At 49.5% G+C, this 23,446-nt stretch overlaps 1 protein-coding gene across 4 annotated transcripts; it reads right to left on the minus strand.

The window, feature by feature from the left end:
* Positions 1–1,712: 1,712 nt before the first annotated feature.
* Positions 1,713–14,496, minus strand: ADAR (adenosine deaminase RNA specific; the record flags this gene model as incomplete). Of its 4 annotated transcripts, none has more annotated exons than XM_083878802.1 (15): positions 1,713–2,487; positions 2,608–2,735; positions 3,182–3,294; positions 3,736–3,918; positions 4,377–4,510; positions 4,617–4,745; positions 6,106–6,199; positions 6,765–6,936; positions 7,894–8,050; positions 8,254–8,459; positions 8,617–8,758; positions 9,122–9,279; positions 9,362–9,548; positions 10,831–12,360; positions 14,414–14,496. In XM_083878802.1, the coding sequence occupies 15 exons, from the start codon at positions 14,494–14,496 to the stop codon at positions 2,247–2,249; spliced, it is 3,657 nt and encodes a 1,218-aa protein (XP_083734928.1). In that variant the 3' UTR covers positions 1,713–2,246. The 4 variants fall into 4 exon arrangements, 3 of the variants coding, with proteins under 3 accessions (XP_083734928.1, XP_083734929.1, XP_083734927.1); XM_083878803.1 differs by lacking the exon at positions 14,414–14,496 and adding an exon at positions 13,525–13,817; XM_083878801.1 differs by lacking the exon at positions 14,414–14,496 and adding an exon at positions 12,733–13,442.
* Between the last annotated feature and the right edge of the window lie 8,950 nt (positions 14,497–23,446).

The following is a 23,446-nucleotide window of genomic DNA, read 5'->3' on the forward strand; positions in this document are numbered from 1 at the left end:
AGCTCTGTAAGAGGAAAATCCCAGCTGCCGAGGGAGACAGCTTAAGAGCATGAAACCTGATCCATGGGGACACACCCAGCTCTCTCTCCCGTCACTGGGAGCACCAGTCACTCACTGCACCTCCTCTCAGGCCATGTGGGGCCAGAGCCGAAACCTCAGTGGGCAGCTCCTGGCTCCAGCCTGGTGCTGCCAACCCCTGTGGCATCTCTGGGGCTCCCAGGAGATGACAGAGCAGGAGGCAGGAGGCATGGGGAGGAGGGTAGAGCTGCTCAGCTCTGCCTCTGAGGTGAACACATGGACCAAGCAGGAGCAGGCTATTTTTAGGTCCTACCTGCAGGCAGGGCCAAGGCTGCAAGTGCCAGTGGCTGCTCCAGCTCTATTATCTTGTGTTCCACTCCAGGCTCAGTGTGCTGGAGCCAAGAGCAGGCACAAGATGGGTTGCACAAGGAAAAGGAAAACATAATTAATCAACCCAGGCTGGGAGCTTCTGGCAACTGGGCCCCACCATGGGTCACTGGGCTGACAGCTATGGCCAGCAGCACTTCCTGCACTCCCCTGGCTAGCGGGAATTGGCCCTTGGCCTCACTTGGGAAAACTGAAATGGAGTGTTTGCTATAAATACCAGTAATCCCCAGGGCTGGGGGGAGTGGTGTTGGCGGGGCCTGGCAACACACAGGGCCAGGGGAAGCTGCACGCTAGAAATTAATTTAAATCCCAGCACTTCACCCAGCCAGAGAAATCCCAGCTGCTGCAGCTGCTGTTCCTTGCGCTCCTGCTCTCAGGGGTGCACCTCAATACCTAAATATTAAGAATTTTGCTCCTAAAGTAGCCTCATGCCAGGAGCTTGTCCCAGTTCATCCACCTCTCTGTCTCCTCTGTTGTTGGTCCAACCTCGAGTGAGTGCAGGATGGGGGGGTCCTGCTTTGCCCCAGTGGGGAGATCTGTGAGTACTGGGAGGGTGTGGGGAGCACAACACGAGCTTCCATAGCCTCAGGCACAGCTCCCTGAGCAGCTGCAGACAGAGGAGGCCCCCAGCCCTGCTCTGGGCTGGGTGCCAAGGCAGTTCCTACCCCTCACAGCTCTGCATGGTAGTGGATGCCCACGGGCAGCTGCAGGCAGGGTGAACCTGTGTCAGCTGGACTTTCAGCAAATCGTGACCCTGCTTGCCCCAGCCTGGCTGCCTCCAACTGTCCTGTGGAGATCCACAGCCAGAGCTGGGGTCTTGCTCCGGTCCTTGCCTGCTAACAGGTCTTTGATCTCTGTCATATATGAGACAGAAAGCTTTCATCCCAGGCAAAGCCAGCACTTGCCTTGCACAAGGAAAGGGGCTGCGCCAACAACATCCAACTTGCCGTTGGACAGCAACAGCATTGCAACATCTCACCTTCCACCAGCATATCTGGTATGTGGTTCAGCTCAGACACAGGACAGGGCCTGCAGCCACCACTGGTGTCCAGAGACAAGACACCCCATCCTAGAGCGAGCAGCAAGGGAAGGAGCTGGGAGGGCCCTGCCCCAGCATTTCAGAGCCAGTCCAAGGCCTCATGGGCTCAGCTCTGCCCAATGAGCCCTGTGCTTGAGGCAAGGGGCTCAATTACAAACTCTACCTGGCTACCTTCATCATTTAGCAAATACTAACTCATGTGTCCCTCTCCACACCCCACCACAGGCCCCTCTTCACCTCAGTGGGAATTAACCCATGGCCCACAATACTGAAACTTTCTTTTTTGTTATTAATGCAGAATGTTATGCAGGTAATATGGCTGCACCTTGTGGAGGTCAGCCCCATGTCCCAGCTTGATTGGGCTGCCAGTCATCTTCCAACAGAGATGCAGAAAACGAGTCAAACAGCCTGATTATTATTATTTTTTTTTTTTTCATCTCAAAGGAGAAAATTTGCCTCCAAAGCCTGCCAGAGGGATTTGCAGTACATGTTCCAAAGGTTTCAAGCTCACAGTCCTGAAAATTCCTCTGGTTTCTCATGCCTTCTTTAAAAAACAAAAAAGAGGGGACAAAACTATAAAAAAGCAGATGGGGACTGAGCCTGCCCTTGCTTAAAAAACAAGGAGAATAATTTACATGCACATTTTAAAAACACGGGTCTGTGACAGGGACAAGGCAGCTGAGCTTGTGAGGAAACTGCTGCACAGTCCTGATTCTACTCCAAAAATGTGGTCAAAGAAGGATGAGCACAGCCATACATATGCCTGTGCACATTCACCCCCCACTCCTTGCAGAGTGCTTCCTTACACATCAAGGACAGAGAAATTCTCTTCCTCTTGGGGTTTGCGGATCCAGCTGCCATAACCCAGCTCTTCCAGCGTGCTGAAGAAACACTGCTTGGCTGCCTGGTATGCTGTGGCTGCTTCCTTGGCATCCGAGTACACAGAGAAGCTCAGCAGGTCTTTGCGGCTGTTCTTTGCGCAGAGCTGCCGGAACAGGGTGAACATTTTCCTCTTGGACACACGAGACACCTCCAGCTTCAGACTGACAAGGAAGACAATGGCAGCAATGAGGGATGGGACACTAAGAAGAGCCAAAAGGAGCAGGGGGCTCAGGTAAGATGCAGTGTCAGAAAAAGATAGTGTGAGGAAAGGCTCTCCTTACCCATCTACTTTCCCTTTGGTGCCATCCAAGACTTCAACTTTGCTTTCATCAGCAAGACACCAGTTCACCGATGACTCCTTCGTCTTGCCCGTCTGCCTTGCAGAGTCATACACGCTGACACGCCCAACCTGCACAAGAGGGTTCCTTGACCTCATCTTGCTGCGTGACTCTCTTGCCCCTTTAATTCCTCACAGTTTTAGCTCATTCCAAACTTTCCAGAGCCGTAAGGGTAAGATTCTTACTGAGTTGAAGGCTAGAGAGGCAACTTTAGTGTCCTTTTTTTCAGACTAAGACATTGCCAGTAACCTCCAAACTGTGGGGTGACATAAAGAGGACAGGTTCTTGGGGTTGTCCTGTGTAGGACCAGGAGCTAGACCTGATGAGACATTGTGGGTCCCTTCCAACTCAGGATATCCCCTGATTGTATGATTCTGTGTTTCTGGTCACTAATTCTTGTCCCTGGTTGGAGGGCTGCTGCACGATGACCCTCCCTGCAGAGTGCCTCAAGGACCCCCAAAACCACAGGCAAAGGAATGGGGGTCAGAAAGATGAAGAGGTGCTATAGCTGCAGTACCTCAGGATGGTTAATGTGATATGGAGCCCGGAGCTTTTCCTTCAGTGTGCTCCCATCCCTCTCCATGCGGCAGCAAATGGCACGGGCCAAGTGACCCTGACTGTACAAGTAACCTGCAGAGACAGAGGAAAGGTGTTAGGAAACAGGATGGCACAGGTGACAGAGTGGCCAAACCCCAAGAACTGTAGTACTGCTCACTGGCTCCTGAAAGCTCACAGCATGTGGATCAGCATAGCTGCATGTATCCTGGGTGTATAAGACAATGGTCTACAGACTGCAACATTTCTCACTGAAGACACAAACAACCGATTTTTATCTCACTCTCCTAGATCACATGTGCCTCCTAAAAATCCAGAACTGGGGAGAGATGCTATCTCTACCCACAGACTAAAATTCATAGACTCCCTTTGGATTTTCAAACAGCTCTGCCAAAGAAGACATTTCAGTCTGTTACTCCTACACCTTCTACAAACGAAATTTGCCATCACACTGAGGAATGAGACAAGTTGTCACTGCAGCCTAGTTTTACCCCAAAAAGACAGAGGGTTTCGCACCGAGTGTAACAGAACGGAGATAAACTGGCTCTAGGAAGTGTGACAGCAATGCCCCTTGCAAGCCAAGTATATTCCAGCGTAAGATTTTGTCACTGCAGGACATGGTTCGTAATCGTTCCCCATGCTGGATCCCATCCCATGTGGGCACAATGCCACTCGACTCCACAGGAATGGTACCTTCCCCTGCACAAGAGAAGAAAGATTTTCTGTACAGCGTCAGATATTCAATAAATCAAAACCCCATCAGCAGCTGTATAAGAAAGTTCTGGATACTCAAGAGTGAACTCAGGAGTCTGACACCAGGTTCAAAGAAAAATCTGGCATTCGGTATTGGGTACTGATGAGTAATTTTCAACATGGCTGAAGCAGAATAGAACTTTGCTTGAAAGGGAGGACACAGACCTAGATCTGAGCTTTGCATCAAACTTCAGCTGCAAACTTCACGAGCATGGCAGTGCAACAGGCAGAGCTGGGAAGGAGAAGGGACTCTCTCCAAAACCTTCCATTTACTTCTTTTGGTTCCTGAATGCTCCAAATCCCCCAACAGCACACTGAGAGAGGTAAGGAAGCTCTGAAGCAACAGAAAGGCTCAGAGGAGGGTACCGAAGCCAACCTACTGTGCAGGGAATGATTGCACTCACCATTCTCCACCTTGGTCCGCAGCTTGCCTTGTTTGGGGTTCTCAAAGAGAGGCTGGTGTTGGGGTTGTCCCATCTCATTTGCCTGATCACTGCAGGATTTATCAAAGAGTGCTCCATCTCCACATGGTGCTGTGCTAGAAAACAAACCCTCCCTGGTTAGCACTAACTGTAAAGGAAACAGCCAGGGCCAGGGGTGTCACAGTGCTGCTGACGCCAGTCTTTCAACACCCCCCCACAAACCTGACGTAGAGGTGAAAGGTAACACTGCTCTTTATTCTGAGTTTCTTTCCTCCCGCTTGTTCAAAAATGCTCTCTTCTGCAGAGGAAGGGTTAGACGGATCATACTTCATCAGCTCACTGTAAAGAAACCTGAAAATAACACCATCCTGTCAAAAGGCTTCTCTACTTCTCAGACAAGGAGTGCTTCAATTGACAGGCAGGGTCCCACATCACCCACTCCTGCCACATGGAAGAGAAGAGATGAGGAGCTGCGGCTGAGGATGCCTGGGAAGCCAACAAACAATGCTTGATGCACAAAAAGAGCAAAAAATCCAGCAGATTTTATGCCATGCAGAGGACAAGCAGCAGAAAAGCAGTATCCTGTCCAGGAAGCAGAGGGAAGCACTGGCAGGAGGAAAGAAGGAGCCTGGCTGGGTGCTGCTCACATGCATCGGATCCCAGTGTGAAGAAGACTTCAAGGTTGTTAACTAGCACCTTTAGTCAGCAGCAAGTTTGCATTAAAAGTAAAGAATCCTGTAGGCAGCTGAATTCAAGTGGCAGTGGAACAAGCCCATGATCCGTTTACACGGATGGGATCTTTTATGGCTGCTTCTGGCCAGGGAAATCCCTGAGATCTCCATCATCATGTCAAGGACTAAAGAAAAACTTCAGCCTCCCAGACAGTCCTTGAGCAGAGCCTGTGAAGGGACTAATTTTGCAAGGAGAGGCAGAGCTCGCTCTGCTGTGCCAGAGCAGCCACTGCAGTCAAGATTAACAGCTGAAACAGACAGTAAGCAAGATGCAATTCTGATTCATCACTTCCCAGGGACCTGCCCTCAACACTTTCACTTGCTGAGGAATGCAGAGCACAGTGGCAGCACACAAAGGCTTCAAAGAAGCAGCTGATTTTTTTGTTCATAACTGAAGGACAGACATTAACCAAGCAGTCCAGCTTCATCTCACTTTAGGTTTCAAAAACTAAAAAGTGCCACAGTGAATGTGAGAAGGGGACAGGGGAGAGGGGAGAGGAACTGTGTGGTTTAGTTGAGAAAATCCTTTCCAGCCTCTGAAAAAGGATTTCTGACTTACCAAAGCAAACATAGGCAGTATGTTTTCCTGAATCCTTCTACACTCAGATCCAGAAAGGCCCGGAGATCAAGCCTGGAATGGCTTGGCATGGCAGGAGCTGTGCTCAGGCTGGAGAGCGCCCTGCACATCAGCCCAGCAGCTTCAGCAGGAGGCTTAGTATTAATTGCATCAGATGCAGCCCTTGGGCTTCTGGCAAGTCTCCCATTCAGTACTTATTTGGGCATAATTCAGGCATGGCCCCTTCTTATCAGAAATAACTTCCCTCTATTCAACAACACATGAGTAAACAGTGTCTGAGGATCACAGTATCTCTCAGTACAGCTAAGATCTAGGGGAGTGTTTCAGCTACATCCTTCCAGAATGGGAGAGCAGCTCCTGGCAGGATCCCTTCCTTTTCCTTTTGAGCTTCCCCTTTTCTCACCTCATAAAGCCTCTTCGAGAAATGATTTCTGCATGACAGTCATTTACTGTCTCCCCTTTCAAGCTTAGCTCTTCTCCTTTCACACAGCGATTACCTGAAACAAACAAACAAAGAATTAAATAATAGGGCAGGTATCAAAGTCAAGATAGCTTCAGAGGCTGAGGGGGGAAGTCTTATTTCCTTGTGCTCTTGAGCAGCAGCACTAGCACAAGGACCCTGCCTATTAAATCACGATCACAAGCAGTTAAGAAAATAAAGGGACACCACTTTAGGGACAGACAGACTTAAACTGTCATGAGTTTTGGGGGACTGTTATCTTCCTGAGGGCTTTTCAGCCCATCACTCCAGGTAGAAGCCTGGAAAAGCAGCAAAGTAGGGAGGGAAATAAAGTATGTGCAGCTGGGAGATTGTGTGCTGTAGCACGTAAGGAAACCATGCTCTGTTGCACAGAGTAGGACGAAGCAATGCAAGCAAAGAGCAATATAGCTGCAGGCACATTTGCTTTGTTCTCTCTCTCTCTCTAGCCAGATCACTCATGAAACCATGTGAGCCCTGGGAATGTTTTGTACCCTCTCTGAAGAAGCCTACAGCAACTGCCATTACTGAGCTGTGGCTGACAAGGAAATCTGACCCTAAAAGCTGGGAAAAGCTGTTTATACCTGTTCCGATGCTGACCACCACTCCCAAGCCCTTATCTCCTTTCCGCATGATGATGGCAGCCAGGATCTTGCGCCCGAGCAGGCTGTGCTGGATGTGAGCAGTGAGGGTGTTGAAGCGGTGGTGGCTCAGCATGGCCATCTGATCATGCAGGGTGCTGCCACTCACAGGGAGCTGGGATGGGGACACAACAGCACAAGAATGAGCTAACCTGAAGCACAGCTTTCCAAGCAGAAGGCAGAACACAGAAAACTTTGACATTTGGGCAGTGCTGTGTCAAGGGGTGGGTGAAGTCTTTTAGGTATTTCCAGGAAAACCTCATTCAAGGCATTGAGTCCTGCTTTAGCCACATCAGAGAGAGCAGTAAGCTGTTTTCCTGGCAGCAAGTGACATGAGCTGAAGAATGGCCTCCTGAGAATGCCAGGGAAAACTCCGAGCAAGAAGGAACAAAACCAACCTGCCTATTTCCAGAGACTCAGCCAAGGAAATCTGTTCCCGGCTTTGGAGGAATTCCTCCTCTGCCTGCCTGTGAGGAGAGAGCAGTCATTCCCAGTGCAGACCAACTCACCTCCTCCAGCACTGCTCACTGACAAATCCTCCCTGATGGTTTGACTACTTAGAGCCCCAGCTGCTGTGCTCAGTTGTGCTGCCTGGAATGAGGCTTTTCAGAGACCACAACACACTAAGTGTCATTTAAATCAGCCCAAGTTTGGGACAGCCATCCTGACACAACCAGGGCTTTGCATTTATCTAATGCATGAATTTTTTGAGCTGATGCACAATTTTTAATGCAGCACAAAGAATTTTGGAAGAAGTAATAAAAAAGTCACATAATTAAAAAGTTAAAGTTAATAAGTATGCTCCTACTCTACCACAGGAACACATTTCAGTAGCTTGTGGAAGGATCTGATAATTATTTAGTTCTAAAGCAGAGGCCTATAGAACAGAGGGGTGTGCTTATGCCCTGAGGAAACATCTAACCCACTTCAGGAAAACCGTATCAGGTTATCAACAGCTGCAGAGAACAAAGGGATCACAGTTGATTTTGAAAGCTTTTTTTTTTCTGTTGGACTGAAAGGAGAAGGATAGGCAAGACTACAAACACAACCCCAGCTTTGGCAGAAGATTTACCTCAGTGATGTTCATCCCTTCCATGCGCTCAGTCTTCTCTGATTCCCCAATCAGGACTCTGAGTGCTGCATCAGCTGCCTCCTGCCTGCCCTGCTTTTTGTTGTGTGTAGTTACAGCTGGGAACCAACGGCCTCCAACCTTTGCCTGATAGACAAATCTACAAAGACACCAAGAAACCCATGGATTTCAGTTTGGTTTTTACATTTTCTAAGTGGAGAGAAGAGGGAATCAGAGGGGCAAGATTCAGCAGAAGCAGCAATCTGTTGTCATCTCAAAAGGCATCAGCAATTTTGAGCTTTCTGCCCTTTTCCTAAGATGACAGCAGCAGCACAAAATCTCCTGCCAGATGCGACTACTTACTTGGGGTCATGGGGAGGTCCTGACTGGTCAATGAGTTTGAACTCTGCAGCAAACCCATTGGAACGGGCATATTCCAGCAGGCCACTGACAGGATTGACATTAAGATATTTGATGAGCTCCCCAACACCCTTCATTTTCACCACCTTGGATTCATCTGGAGTGGCGATATTGTGTATGGACTGGTTACTGTGGGGCTTCACAACAGGCTAGAGCAGAGTTAGACAGGAGAAGGCCATTAAACACTGATCAGCAGCAAATCTCTGCCCCACATGACCCTGTGGGGTGAAATCTAGCAGAACAGGAAATAAAAGGGGTGAACACCCAATTCAAAACACTTGAGTCTTATAAAGAAGCTCTTTATACCTGTTCAGGCAAGACATGGGGTACAGACTCTCCAGAAAGAATCTTCACAGCAACTTCTGCTGCCATTTGCTTTGCTCCTTTCTTGCTGTTTCCTACCACAGCAGGGAAAATTTGGTCACCCATTTTCACACAGTAGCTGAACCTGACAGGACATCATAGTACATGAATAGTGTTAACCATAGGCGTCAATCTAGTTATTATCCCACTTCCGGGTAAATCCTTCTGGGTTATCTCCAATTTATCAGCAATTGAAATTCAGGTAGGGTACAGGACCATAACCCACTCCTGCTCTAGTAGAAGAAACAGCATCCTTTCTCTGAGAAAGGGAATCATTTTGGGTCTCTTTCTGGAACTAAACCTCTTGGACGAGTCATGCCCAGAATCCTTGGCTAAGAGGAGCACTCAGCTAGGTCAGTGACAAGTCCAGAAATATGGGCAGCTTGCTGAAGGGGAAGGACAGTGAAGAAAACATTTCCACCCTCCCTCAAAGCTGAATATGCCATACCTAGGATTATGAGGTGGGCCTTCCTGAGACAGCAGCTGGAATTCAATTATGTTCCCTGATTTTTGACCATACTCCATTAATATGCTGATAGGGTGCTTCCCAGGAAGCAGGTTGAGCTGAGCTGCTGCAGATGACAGCTCTGGCTCCAGCTGCAAAGGCTACAGCAAGAAGATGGAGGAAATCAGTGTCAGACTCAACACTGTTTGAGCAGCTTTACAAAGTAAAGAAAACTGGACTCACTGATTCTGGTTCCGAGCTGTTGGAGGAAAATGGCTCCTCACATTTAATTCCACCATGCCTTCTGTTCTCAACTTCACTCATCAGGACCTTCATTGCATTAGCTGCTGCCTCCTGCTTAGCCAATTTTTTGCTCCCTGCTTCTGCTGGTGGGAATCGGCGCCCATTAATCACTGCCTGGAACTTAAACCTTTGAAAGAGAAAACCAAAGGGGCATACTGAGAAGCAGGAGGGTGGTCTTCTCAGAGCAAGCGAGGCTGCTCTTGGAATTCAAAGGAGAAGAAACAGCCAGCTCCCAGCTGTGAGAATAAACTCAGGCTGCTATGCACAGAAGACAAAAATACCAAGGGTACCCGAGCAGCACTGCATCTGGGCTTTGTTTCATTGCATTTCCAGTGCTGTTCACAACAGAGGAGCAGCTCCACATTTTGTTCTGAAGGAACAGGATGAATTGCCTTGTTCCACCACAGGTGCCATAAACAGGCAATGGCTGTATGCAGGCAGCAGCTCTCTTGTGGCTCCTGCCCAGGAATAAGAAAGCTCAAAAGCAGCCTGCACTGTTTCATTTGTACCTGGTCATTTGGCGGTCACTCCTCCCTCTGGCATCTTCCATGGCTATCCAGCACATCCATCTTAGAAAGGTGCTGCCTCACATAAACCTCTTGCATTTGACATTTCTGCCTCTCCCATTCCTATGAACTCTAACAAACAAGGTGATCTTCCATCCTCCAGCCCTGGAAATCTACTTCCGAGGAGAGTGGATCAAACCAGATCTGGAGAGGGATTACAGCACTGAATCCATTCAGATCCCATCTTCAAAAAACCCCAAATAACAAAACCCTGGGACTCCATCTTTAGAAATTAGGCCTTTTTTTTTTTTTTTTTTTTTTTGTCTAGCAGATCTGTTGACATATTCCAGTGTGGCACATATGGAGATTTTCATGGTCTTGCTGGCGCTCAGTAACAGCCATGATTCTGCAAAGGGAAGCAGGACTCCAGAGACTGACTTACTTGGCCAACTGCACATGCTCAGCTTGGAGAACTGAGCTACAACACAGAAATGTTCAGAGTATGGCCACCTCGTTTAAGACAAAAGACCTGCATCCAAACATTTTGTTCTGGGCTCCCTTTATACCATTTCCAGGATGAGAGCATCTTGAGAGGCAGCTTAGAAATACCAATTTCCCCCTACATGATCAAATTGAAGCCAAGCAATTCAGATGGGACCTAGTGAAGAAATTATTCCTATCTTTGCTGCTCAGAATGAGGAATGCCAAAACTGGGATACCTAGGGTTAAATTGTAGCCTTGCTTTATTTTTTAATCTGATACAAAGAATCAACTAGCCTAATCCTTCTAAAATGAAAGAAACATTAATAGCAGGCCCATTCATGACAGTTAAATGGGTGAACTTAGTTGAAGTCAAACCATTTTATGGAAAAAGTGCTCAGAAAAGGCAGGACATTTTCTTACCGTGGCTCGTGAGAGGGTCCATTCTGCTCCAGCATGATGAGATCACAGTGTTGGTATGTATACTGCGAATATTCAGTAAGGCCACTCACTGGGTTCTTCTCCTGACAAGCTATCAGTTTCTCTACAGGCGTACATAGGAAAGCAGTTTTGAATGGGGCAGCATAACTGGGGGAAGATTGAGAATTCATGATGCATTCCAACTTATCAGGCTGGTTGTTCATAGCATTCAGATTATCTGGGATATCATCTGTGATCCACTTGCTGTTTTCTGAGTTATCATAATTACCCAAACTCGAGAATTCAGGCTTAGTGTCCTCAGATGTATCTGCCTCTGTGTCATCAGTATTGCCCTGACCAGCTTGCCCCAAAGGCTGCTGCCCATTTTCTACACTTTCTTCTTCTGATGCCATCACTTCTGGCAAAGCTGCAGTTGTCTCCGGGGGACATGGAGGGACAAAGGAAGAGGGAAGTATTGACTCAGGTTGTGTAGGATCTGCTATCTGCATTGTTGTGCTGGCCTTCAGCCTCATCTGCATCTTCTCGCGTTTCCTATTTGTCAGGGACCATCGTGGTGGAGCTGCATTCTGCTTGTGGACATCTCCCAGCTTTTCCAGAGCACCAAGAAATGCATTAACGTCCTTGGCTCTTGAAAACCCAATGTTTTTGGCAAGATTGAGTGCTGTTGTTTCCACAACACTGAATAAGTAGTTGCAGATTTTCTCCTTTGTCTCAGCCATCTCTGTGTCTCCTGAGCCAAGTGTGCTCTGCTCTCCTCCTCTGCTCTCACAAGCTGGATCTGTACAACTGGCACTGCGGTCAGTAGGGCTTCTTTCTCTCCCTGATCTAGGGCTGGCAATTCTCCACAGTGGTGGTGTCTCTCCCCCTTTGTGCAACTTGCCTTCTCTGAGAAGTTTATACAAAACACGGTTGACCTCCTTCTTTTGAGTTTTAAGTTTACGTGCCAGATCATTAGCCGTCCAAGTCCTCCCCTCCCCAAGCTGCCTGAAAACAGTCAGAATTTCTTGTTCATAGTCTTGTCCAGCAAGAGACAGTCTTTGAAAATTCAGCCTCACTGTGTCAGAATCTCTCTTTGAGTTCTCCTGACAGTAGTACTTTGGGGGGCAATAGCGAGACAAAGTCTCAACCCACGGATGATGGCTGGAGAACCTACGCCCCCCAGCTCTGCTGGAGCTGGGATGGCATCTGTCTGCAGGAGCCAGTGCCACAGCTTGCCTGCCTCTGGTACGAGACTCCTTGTGCGATCCCTGTCCCTCCAACACAGAGGCTTCAGTGTCCTGCTCTGGTAGGAACTGCTGGTGTAAAAAGGATTCCTGATTAGTTTCTTGTGGGGTACGAGGGTGGTTAAAAAGACCTCGGTTAGTGCTGGTCCAGTTACGATTTGACTGGGTAAGATATGAGCCTCTGCCTTGCCCAGTGCCTCTGATCATAGCGCACTCCTGGGACACATGTGGGAGCCAGGCTGCTGATGAGCCAAGAGAGGAGCTGTCACTCACTCCACACTCTCCCACCCTGAGGAGAAAAAACACAGGAACTTAGAATGTCTTTACACAACTACAGGATTCCAGAAATGCAGTTTAAACAGCTTCCCAGCTACTGAGGAATTTCAACCATCTTCTCCCTTGTCAATTTTTTCTTCTGCTTTTCTAGGAGTCTAAATTAGTCCTGTAAACACAAACAGCAAACTCTGCCTGCCCAGAAGAAAAGCAGCTGCCCCAAATTGCAGGTGAAGTCAAACACAAGAAGCAGCTTTGAAACAAGCAGCCCTCTGCTCCTGTTAGACTTGATTCCAGCACAGGACTGGGTGCCCTATTCAGGATGCACTCCTGAAACACAGCAAGCTCCACTCCCCTGCCCCAAGGGAGAGAATAACCTCAGACCTACTTTGCAATCTGAGAAATGGAGGCATGAGGAGGTAAAGAAGCGCAAGGAGCTGGAGCAGCTTGCATAGCCACACAAAACAGAGCTGCAACAGGCTTGCAATTATTTTCAGATTCATGGCCAAAACAGTCTGAAACCCCAAGCGTCTTTTCCTCCATGGACACTATGTGACCTGTAGAGGTAAAACATCACAGGACAGGGAAATGAAAGTGGTAACATGCAGAGAAATTGGATAGGTGTGCAGCTGGCAACAGTATGACAAGTTTCTTTTCGATTATAGCCCAAATTTCACTCTATCACACAAAGTGGTGCTGCCCCCCTGGGGTACAGGATGGAAGACTAAATTATTATTATTATGCTTTTTAAAAGTAGGGAATCCAGCCCTGCATATTTTAATTTTCTGATAACGCTGTGAAACGGAGAGGATAAAGACACGGAACATGATACACACACTGCCAGGTCCCCGTTCTGCCTCCTTCTTCCTTAAAGCACCTATTGTCACAAAGACAGTTTTTCCATGCAAGTCTCATCTTTATAAATCTCCCCATCTTCACCAAACATCTAAAGGCCAACTTAAATTTCGCTTTCATTAAACAACTGCACTCGGCTACGATCACTTATTTTTACAATAAACATCGGGAGGCTGAGTGCAGCACGACATGTTCCCACCTTCCCAGCTACGAGGGAGTCCCACTGCTGCCCTCCCCGCTCAGTGACGCCGTTTTATAAGTGCTCCCCAAGCCAAGGGCAGGGCAGAAATAGGAAGAGGGATTGAAAAAAATAAACCGCTCTTACCTCAGTCTCATCTGTACGCCAAATTATTCTATGAGAAAATACAGGGAAAAAAAGAAACGCCGACCCGCAGAAAGAGTCCCGGCGTAGCGGAACCAAGCAGCCGCCAAGATGGCTGCGAGCTCCGTTTCAGTTTCGTTTCCCGCACCAGCCACTCCGCTCCGCCCAGAGAGTTAGCAGCGGGGGCTGGCCGGATTTCGGGCTTTCCAAGACAGGTTCTCGGCTTTGGGAGCAATCATCAGGTTCCTTAACAGCGGCGGAACCCGGCGCGGGAAAGCGAACCCAGTAGGGCAGCTCCTTCCCCCGGTCCCTATGGTGATGCAGCCCCGTCACCCAAGAGTTGCCGCCAGGACGGGGTCCTGGTCCGCACGAGAGGAGCGGCTGCTCTTCCGGCTTAGATACGGGCTGCGGGAACACCTGTCACTTTCAGCTACATCCCCAAAGGACACCTAGGGACCACGGCAGGACGGCTACCACCTGCACCCATGTCAAACCACGTTCCCGGGCCCGCGCATTCACAGCGGGAGTGACGGCACCGCGAGCATGAGGGGCTCGCCGGGACGAGGCCCCCGAGTCCGGAGGGCACTGTACGGAAGGGCACTGTACGGGAGGGCGGGCTGGGATACAAGGCGGCGAGCCCTGAAACCCGGGAGTCGAGCCTTTTATTCTACGCGTTCTGCCGTATGAAACCCGGCCCCGATAGGGACCTTGGGGAGCCAGGACACGGTCACGCCGCATTCTGGTTGCCTGCGCCGGAGGCCGCACCACGGCTTGTGCGGCCCGAGCCCGCCGCGTCACCAGGTCCGGTGGCCGCTGCAGGAGACGCGGGCCTGGAAGGACCCGTAGAGGCCCGACCCCAGCCTACAGCCACCCCCTCCTCGCGCCGCTTTACCTTGCCGCTGCCGCCGCCGCCAGCGCACGCTGATGGCGCACGCGAGACCCAGGCACCTGCGCAGAGAGCCGCGCGGCAACCATCTTTCCTCGGGGCAAACCGCGGTGGCCATGTTTGATGTGGGCACCGCATGGCGGTACCGGCGTCGCAGGCCCGGCGGGGCTCGGCTCGCCCGCTCCGCTGTGGGAGAAGAGGCACAACCGCCCAATGCCCCGGCTGAAAGGCAGCGCCACTCCCGCTGTGTCCCTGCATCACCCGCTGCAGCGGGAGCCGTCGTCTGAGGCGGCGGCGCGCATAGGGGCTACTGCCCATGCGTGTCAGATGGCGTTTCCCCCATCCCCCGGGGCCCACGCGTGCGCCCTGCTCGTCGCCGCATATTCTGTCATCCCAAGGCCGCGCCGTGGCACGGTGTATTCAGGACAAGGGGGCTTCTCCCTTCCTCCATGGGTCCCCCGTGACACACCCATTTCGTATGTGCTCTCTATCTGTGGTGGAGCTCTGCTGTGCTCTCTGCGCCGCCCCCTTCTCCTTTGGCGCTTCCTGTGCCCCTCAGCAGGTCTCCCCCAGCGGGGCTCTTTTTTTCCACAAGCTTCCCACTTCCTGTGAAAGTCCCCTCACTCCCATTTTAATCCATGATTTTAATGTCAGAGGTGCAGCAAGTCACATCCCACCTTGTCCGAGATTCATTCCAGGCAAATGGAGAAATTCCCCTCCCTAATCCCAAACCAGGCAAATCTCCTGCTGCCGGTGGATCCTCCCTTAGCGGGCAAACACCAAACGGATCGTGTGAGTTATAAAACTACCGTCAGTGAACAGATTGTTTCTGTCTGCTGCTCCACTGTGTGTGTCAATAGCCTTATGTCATTTACGGTCTGGCACAGGGATCCTGTCCAGGATCTGCACTGGACCTGCCAGATTCGTAGGGCTCAGAGGCTGTCACTGGCTTGGAGCAGCAGCTGTTGGGCAGTGGGCACTGTGGTATTTATACTTGTGGGCATGGATCATAACCAAAAGGCTTGGGAGCCGATCTATTTAGATGCACGTATGGACCAGCCGTGAGGGTCGGGCTCTTGTTCCAGGCAACAAGTGACAGGACAAGAGGAACTGGCCTCAGGTTGCACAAGAGCAGGTTTAGATTGGATGTTAGGGGACATTTCTTCATGGAACGGGTGATCAGGCATTGGAAGAGCCTGCCTATGACACTGGTGAAGACATCATCCCTGGAGGTGTTGAAAAATGGAGTGGATGTGGCACTTGGGGATATTGGTTAGTGGTGGCCTTGGCAGTGATGGGGAATCAATAGCTGGAATCAATGATTTTAGAGGGCTTTTCCAATCTCAACAAATCTGCAATTCTATAATTCTGCAGCTGTGGTACAGCCAGTGAGCAACTCTCACATGCAGGACCATAATCTCAGAGTTCTCAGATCCTTGTCTGCCAGGGTGGTGGGTGCAGAGGGAGCTGGGAGGGACGGGCATGGGTTCTGGATGATTTTTAGAGGTCCATCTGCCTACATTTGTCCATGAATAGGCAAAACATACAAAGACAAGCTCCTCAGAGCATCTTGGTCCTCACCAGCAGCTCCGTGTGTCCCAGTGGAGTGGTAGCTGTGTGTGTCTTCAGGTGGAAACCATATTCCTACTGTGGCCTATTCCCTGCAGCTTTCCAAAGGTATTTCAATGAACCTGGAGTACTGGCAGGATGAAGGAATGGTGCCAGGCTCAGCTGCTGCTCATGTTCAGTGAAGGCTGCGGATTGTACGGGGTTTTGGATTTTTTTTCCGATGATTTCTGGATTTAGCAATTTTGGGGCTTGTGTGTGTGTAGTGTGGTTTGGGGTTTTTTTCCTGTAATGGAGAGACTCCTCACCTAAAAAAGAACTCTGCACACTCACATCAAAGAAGTGGTCACATCTTTGTTCCTAGGAGGGTCTGGGAGCACAAAGACTCCTGCCTGGGATGAGGCTCATGGCAGACCATCAAACATGGGGCTCACAGTCCACATAAACAGTGTCTCCCACCCACTTCAGTGAATAACCAGTTACTCCACAGCACACAGAGTACACAACTAGCAACTCCTCAATCTGGTGTGTTTTTTTTTTTTTTTCCATTCTGTTTTAATTGCTGGTGATCACTCCCAAGCTTTGCTCCAGGCGCAGTGGATGTGATTCATCTTGGCTGCTGTGAAGATGGAATGGGAAGGTTCCAGTGCTACTGTCTGCTGCCTTGGTGTGACATAGGCTGCTCATGAAATCATGTGTTGCTGGCATTGTTGGGCCATGTATCCTTTAGAATTGCAACACCCTAAACCTGACAAACAGGCACTTCATCCATCCAAGCTCATTCTCCTTTCTCCTTCTTTATGGAAAATTGGCAGACTCACAGTCTGTTTCCATAGGAACAGGCTGGGAGACCAGGAGACCTCCAGCTGCTGAAGTCCCAGCATTAACATAGACATGGCATCTGCTTGGCTGTGACAGAAACTCTTGCATCCTCTGGAGATTGCAGTCATAGGAAAATGAGTCAATTTGTGGTGGAGATAAGGAGCTGATAACCAGCTTACCTGAGGCTGCCTGGCTGATTTTGGTGGAGGGTGGAAAAAGCTCCATTATTTGCTCTTGAATGCTGGGCCACATCCTGCTCCCCTGCTTCTTTGGGGTCTGCTCCAAACCTCCCACTTTCCCCAGGTTGAGCAGAGGCTTCCCTGCAGGATGGCAGCCTTCACTAAATTTCCAGTCTCAGCTGGAGATGCCTCAGGTGTCTATTTTGGTTTGCTTCCCTCTTACAAAATTAAAAGAGAGGAAATAAATTGTGGCACAGCTCCCCTGCCTGACTTTCTGCTCCAGTGCCAGTTCTCAGCTCAGGCTATTGTTCTGCAGAGTTTCATTTTAAACTCCTTTATTAGACACTCTAAAATATCACTTCCTTGCTCTTGCAGACAGCCTGTTTCTACATGAGAGATTTGCACTTCTTAATCAGCTGATGGTGGTTTCTAAGGGAAGGCAGTCCTGGGAGTGGTGGTTTATCACCTGCCATGCTGGTGTTTGATCCCCTCTGCCCCAGAGCCAAGATGTGCTCTCACAGGTCTGGTAAGAGGTGCAATTAGGGTTTGCAGAAGTGCTGATCAAACAGTCCATATGTGAAGTGAGTAACTGGGCTGAGCTGGTTCCCATGTCCTTCCTAGTGTTGCATTTTATCCAGTCTGGCTGCAGATGTACAGCTGGGAACCAACATGGAAAATCTTTATAACTCCAAAGCATAAGTTCCCCTAGAAGGGAAAAAACCACTTTATTTCCTTCCAATGGATTTTTATGGTAGTATAAACATGGAGCAAGTGATGCATGGGAGATGCTGCCCCATTCTGAGCCTCCTGCCTTGGTGTGAGCATCAGAGCAAGGAGCTGCTTCCCAGAAAGAGACTTGTCCACCTGCTTTGCTCTCTATTGCTCCCAACAGACAGGTTCCCAGCTGGGGAAGCAGCAGAGCTATCCAGTGAATTGCACAAGCTTTTGCCTTGCTGCTCAGTGAAGGAGTGAACCTGAGCTTTTGTACCTGAGCCCCAGCAGCTGCCATGTCTGTGGTCTCAAGACATCAAGCAGGGATTACTCATCTTGAGAGCTCCCAGTGAGGATCAGAGGGGAAGGGGGACTCCTGACACCTCTGTCTATGTGATACTCATTCCCCTCAGGCATCAGTGTGCTCCAGGAAGGGACAGTATGCTCCCATGGCTCAAAGCTGCAGTGGAGCCCAGCAGTGAAAACCAGGTGGACCTGGCACATCTGCAGCAGAAGCCAGTAGCCACTACTTCTACAGTAGTGGTGGGAAGCAGCACAGTGGGTTGCAATGGTGGGAGGCAGCATGGTTTTATTCTGTCTGGTACAAAAGATACCCGTGAAAAAAGGCAGAGGGCAGACTGTGGCTCAGCCTTCTTTATGGCAGGACATGCTACGTGAGCACAGCCTTCACTTTGAGTTCTTGGATGCTTAGGGGCTCTTTTCATGTGGTTTTAGAGCCATCACAGCAGTGTGACCAAATTTCTGCTAGGCTCCTTGGGCTCCTCCCTCCCAGTATCATGATGGCCAGGGGTTCCTTCAGCTTGGAAAGGAGCTGTGGGAAGGCTGGCTACTCAAATCATGCTTCAGATGTCAGTCTCTCTTTGGCATGGCTTCAGTCTGGTTGGTCTCTCCCTTACCAAGGTCTTGACTCAGGTGATGGCTAAAGCATTGCTGCAGGAGGTCAGACGGGGACCCTAGACAGACTGTGAATCACCCAGCTTGTTTTTGGAAGGGGCCTAATGAGGAGAAGGGAGTTCCTTTCACTGCTCTTAGCACATCTCATGCAGTGGTTTCCAGACAGTCAATCAGCTGAATTAATTAATCCTTCCTAAAGCTAGAATTCAAAAATCTTCCTGGTACATGTCAGTTGACATGGCATTAATACTCCTTTCTGTGACCTTTACATCACCATCCGAGCCCAGGCTCCCCTTTTTGCCCTTTCATCTTTAATATTAAATCTGATTTATCTGCAAGAGGGCTTTATCGTGCTCAGACAAATCAAAACGATTTCACAATCCATCCCTGAGGCAGAGCCATGGCTGGGAAAAACACTTACTTGAAGAGAAAAGCACTGACCTGAGGATAAAAGCATCACGGCTGGACGGAGCTCTCCACCACTACTCCCTTGCCACTTATCACCACTCCACTGCCTGATTTTTACCTGAGTTGCTTGAGGTACTTGCTGACGCCCCCTTTTTCTTGAAGCTCAGTGCTCAACAAACTCCAGGGGCTGACCAAGGCAGCAGCCGCTGCTCTCCACTCCTCTTGATTTATGTGCTATTGAGCACACAGAGATTCTAATGGACCATCTCACAGGGAAAAGCCTGGCACAGCTGGGTCTCTGAAGGACTTCCTTGCATGTAGGACTCCTTTGTGCCTCTCATGAGATCACATTACACCTCTTTCACTGCTTTTTCTTTAATTGCTGCAGATATTTTTTTTTCATGCAGCACAAACAGACTGCTGATGGAGTCAGTGCCATGTGCTGATGGAGAGTTGGCTGGAGGAAGTAATGGATGGCAGAAGAGATGCCAGTTGCAGATCACAGAGACATGTTCAGCACTGCAGTTGGTTGGCTTGCACAGATTTCCTCCCAAACAGCATTTTTTAATCTAAAAGAAAGCAAGAAACTGGAACATGTCTTGCTTCTTTCATGGCTTCCCTGGAGGCAGCAGCAGCATGTTAAGGAAAAAAGAGAAGGAGGAAGAAAAAAATAGTCAGAAGCACCAGGTGGCTGAATATTTTGCAGCCTAATTGATTCCTCTTTAATTAGAACAAAACCTGTTGCACTTAACCAGCGTTCAGTGCCAGCTTTGGAGAAGGCAGCATCTTACCTGGCCCTGTACCAGCACAGCTTGGCATGGAGGGAGGAGAGGAACCTCAGGAAACTGTGCAAAGCTGACAGTGTCTCTTCCACACCTGGGGACTGGGCCAAACTCCAGCTCCTACAACTTTCTTCAAGGCAGCAAGAGCAGGATGAAGGAGAGCTGTCCATATTAATGTCTGTTGCACACTGAGCTGCAGCAACGGGCTTGGCAGGGATTAATCAGAGTAAATGAGACTTCACAGGGATTTCTGTGCCTGACCTCACTTGGGAACTGCGCTCTGCTTCTCCCACAAATCTAGTTATTTTTAAAATGGGAAAGAGCTCAGCTTCATTTGCAGTGAAATGACTTCTTTGCTCTACTTTTCAGTTTTGAATGGATGTCCAAAACCTTGCATGGGTTGGGGACCCCCCCACCTTCAGGGCTGTGTCTAGCTCTGGGGCCCCAACATAAGGACATGGAGCTGCTGGAGAGATTCCAGAGGAAGCCATGAAGATAATTCCATTGCCGGAGCACGTCTGCACTGAAGATGGGTTGGGAGTTCAGCCTGGAGAATAGAAGGTTCCAAGGAGACCTTAGAGCCCCCTTCAGTGCCTAAAGGAGCTCCGTGAGTTGGAAAGGGACTTTGGTCAAAGGTCTGGAGGTACAGGACAAAGGGGAATGGCTTTGCGCTGCCAGAGGGCAGAGTCAGATGGGTTATTGGGAGGGATTTCTTCCCTGTGATAGTGATGAGGCCCTGGCAGAGGCTGCCCAGAGAAGCTGTGGCTGCCCCTGGATCCCTGGAAGTGTTCAAGGCCAGGTTGGACAGGGCTTGGACCAACCTGGTCTAGTGGAAGTTATCCCTACCCATGGACAAGATGAGTTTTAAGGTCTCTCCCAGATCAAACCAGTCTGTGATTCCATGAAAACAGGATCTGCACTGGCTGGTACAGGTTAGGTGGCAATGGCAGACCTCATTCCCTGCAGCACCTGGTCACATCTCAAGTGCTTTTGGCAATGCCACCTTATGGTTTTAATTATTTGGTCCTTGTGACATGTGCAAGGGCTTCCCCCGGTGCAGGGTGGCTGAAGGGCTCTCCTGTCCCTTTACAGCTTCTCCTCAGCAGACTCAGGAGCTGGACCCCACTCCTGGCCCTGGGTTGCTAATTCTGTTGAAATATCATAAAGGATGAAGTGACAACTTGTTCTGCAGGTTTTGTAGCAAAGCCCCCACCACCAACTGGCTTGTGACGGCTGTTCCAACACAGTGACTGCTCCCCAGCAGAAAACCCCAAAATAATCATTTAAGTAGTAAAGTGTTTTTTTCCAGCCTGTCCTTGCTGAAAAATCTTTCTTATGGTCCGAGCACCAGGCCAGCAGTCTCTGGGAAACTGAGATGACTTCTTCCATCCATTTAACATGTAAAGGGACACAAATGCTATTAACACTAACCTGGGCTCTCATCAGGCAGCTCCATCCTTTGTGAGTGCTCCCAGGAATTACAGGGAGAGAAGAGGAAGCTGATATGCAAATGCTGTGACTGAGCAGGAAGCTCAGAATGTAAAAAGCATCCTGCCAGCTCTTACACATAAAGCCCCAGCCCTGCTCTCCTCACTGGGCAGTAGAGCTTGCAAAAGTGGCACTGTGGCTCCTAAAGTGGCTCCAGCAGTTAACTAATCCCATTGGAATGGCCTGTAGCAAGAGCTGGAGCATCCCTCTCTGGTTTTATGAGGGCTCAGGAGCTGTTTTTGTGGTGCCAAGCTGTTTGGCTGATATTACTGCTTGGAAGGCGTGATCTGGCCTGTGGACCTCACACCACTGCACTGATAATTAGCAGTAATGAATAAGCCCGTTGGTGCCAGGAGTATGAAGGCTGGGTAGATTAATTAGCAGCCTCAATTTTTCCCTTGGAAAAGGAGCACATCCAAGATGGAAATAGCTACAGGACAGGCCGCCACCTCATTTTATCTCTACAGCAAGTGCAGGAGAGGGTTTCCTGAACATTTTCCTTCCTGGGTTCAAGAGCTGGGGACCAGATCTGGGTTGCTGTCTTGGGTTGAAAAAGTATCTCCCTGCTAGGACCTTGGAATCCTCTGGAAAGGACAGGGATCTGTAGGGGGGCGGGTTTCGGATTGACATGCAGTTCTGACCACTCAGAAGACGGAAGGTGACTTTTGTTAATACTCATATAAAAAGCTGAAGCTGAGTTGGAGATGCTCTCTGTATCCCCTGTCCGGCGAGCAGGTAACAGGCGGGCTGGCTGAGGAGAGCCCGGCTCAGGCCCTGGCTGTCCCAAGGGTGGCCGGGCCCGGCCGGGACTCTGGGAGCCGCTGCCCGCAGAGGAGGCAAGGCTGCAGTCCAGCAGGGCCGGCCGCGTGTTGGGGCCGCGGTGGGGATCGGGGCTGGGCTGTGGCAGGGCCGTGCCCCGGCCCCCTGGCTGCCGACACCCCTGGCCCGGGGGGAGGATGGGATCCCTCCCCCGCTACGCTGGGCCTTACAGAGCAGCTGCGAGCATCAGATGGAGGAGTGGAAGACAAAATGTCCATCAGCCTTCACCCCCACAGGCATGGCTTTGGAACATTTGCAGCTGCCGTGGCAGAGATCACCTGGCCACTGCAGGCCTGGGCAAGCTTTAACTCTTTCCTGACACAGATTGAAACTTTAAAATTCTAACCCTTCTCGGAGATGAGAGAAAAGGCCAAGTTGAAGACATGTAAAGGGGCAATATGAAGATCTCCAAGTCAGTAAAGGAAGAGTGACTTTTTTTAAGTGATAGAGATGACGAGTTCCCTTGGTTCTAGGCTGAAAATCTCCTATGGATTTTAGTAACAGGATCATCTTTTAAATCGTGGACAGTATAAACTGGGGAGATAATTTGTGGATTTGAGCAAAGGCATCTGTGATGAATTGAGTGAATATTTTTGTGCTTCCCATGAGAGGTTGAACAGAGAGAGATGAGAAGCCCTCTCCAGTGAAGAAGTGAGAAGACTATCTCTGTTCCCTGAGTTGAAAAAGATATTTTGTGGGTTTTTTTGAAACAGCTCATTTTTAAAAGGTACCACCACCCCAATTTGTGAAATCCATGGCCCATAGGTAGTCATGGGAAAGGCCACGTGATATGGGAAGTTCCACAAATGCAGATTTTCCTGGGTGGGCTGCTTTTGTGTGAAAGTTATCAAACCACAGGAGTGACTTCTCCCTCTCAAAGACTGAATAAAAGACTTGTTTTATAAGTGGTACTGACCTGGAGTTCTGAGTTTTGCCTCTTTACATTGTTTGTAGAAAATAAACAGTTTGTAGTGAGAGTATTGGTTTTAGAAATTAATTTGTGGCATTTTTTGTCTTTTCTTATTTTTCTCCTCTTGGCGTATGTTAATAAAATCTATCTGGTTTTGCTTCTAAGTCGAGCCTGCTTTTGCCTTTTTCTCCCAGAATCGTATCTCCTAGTTAGTAAACAAATTCGGCAGATGTAAAACCACCACACAAATGGTGCCGTGACTTGGATAAGCAAACCTAAACCATAACAGTTGCCCAGCTGGAAGTCACATCTCCTCCTCACTCACTACCCACCCCATCCCTTTCGAAGCAAAAGCTTCTCTGCTGGGAGTGAAACTCCCAGCTCTTGCCTGGGGAAATACCAGCATTTAGAGGCTGTATCTCAGTGTCAGAGCAGTTGC

This window comes from Zosterops lateralis, assembly GCF_965231275.1.
Source record: "Zosterops lateralis genome assembly, chromosome: 27".
NCBI classification, from domain to species: Eukaryota; Metazoa; Chordata; class Aves; order Passeriformes; family Zosteropidae; genus Zosterops; species Zosterops lateralis.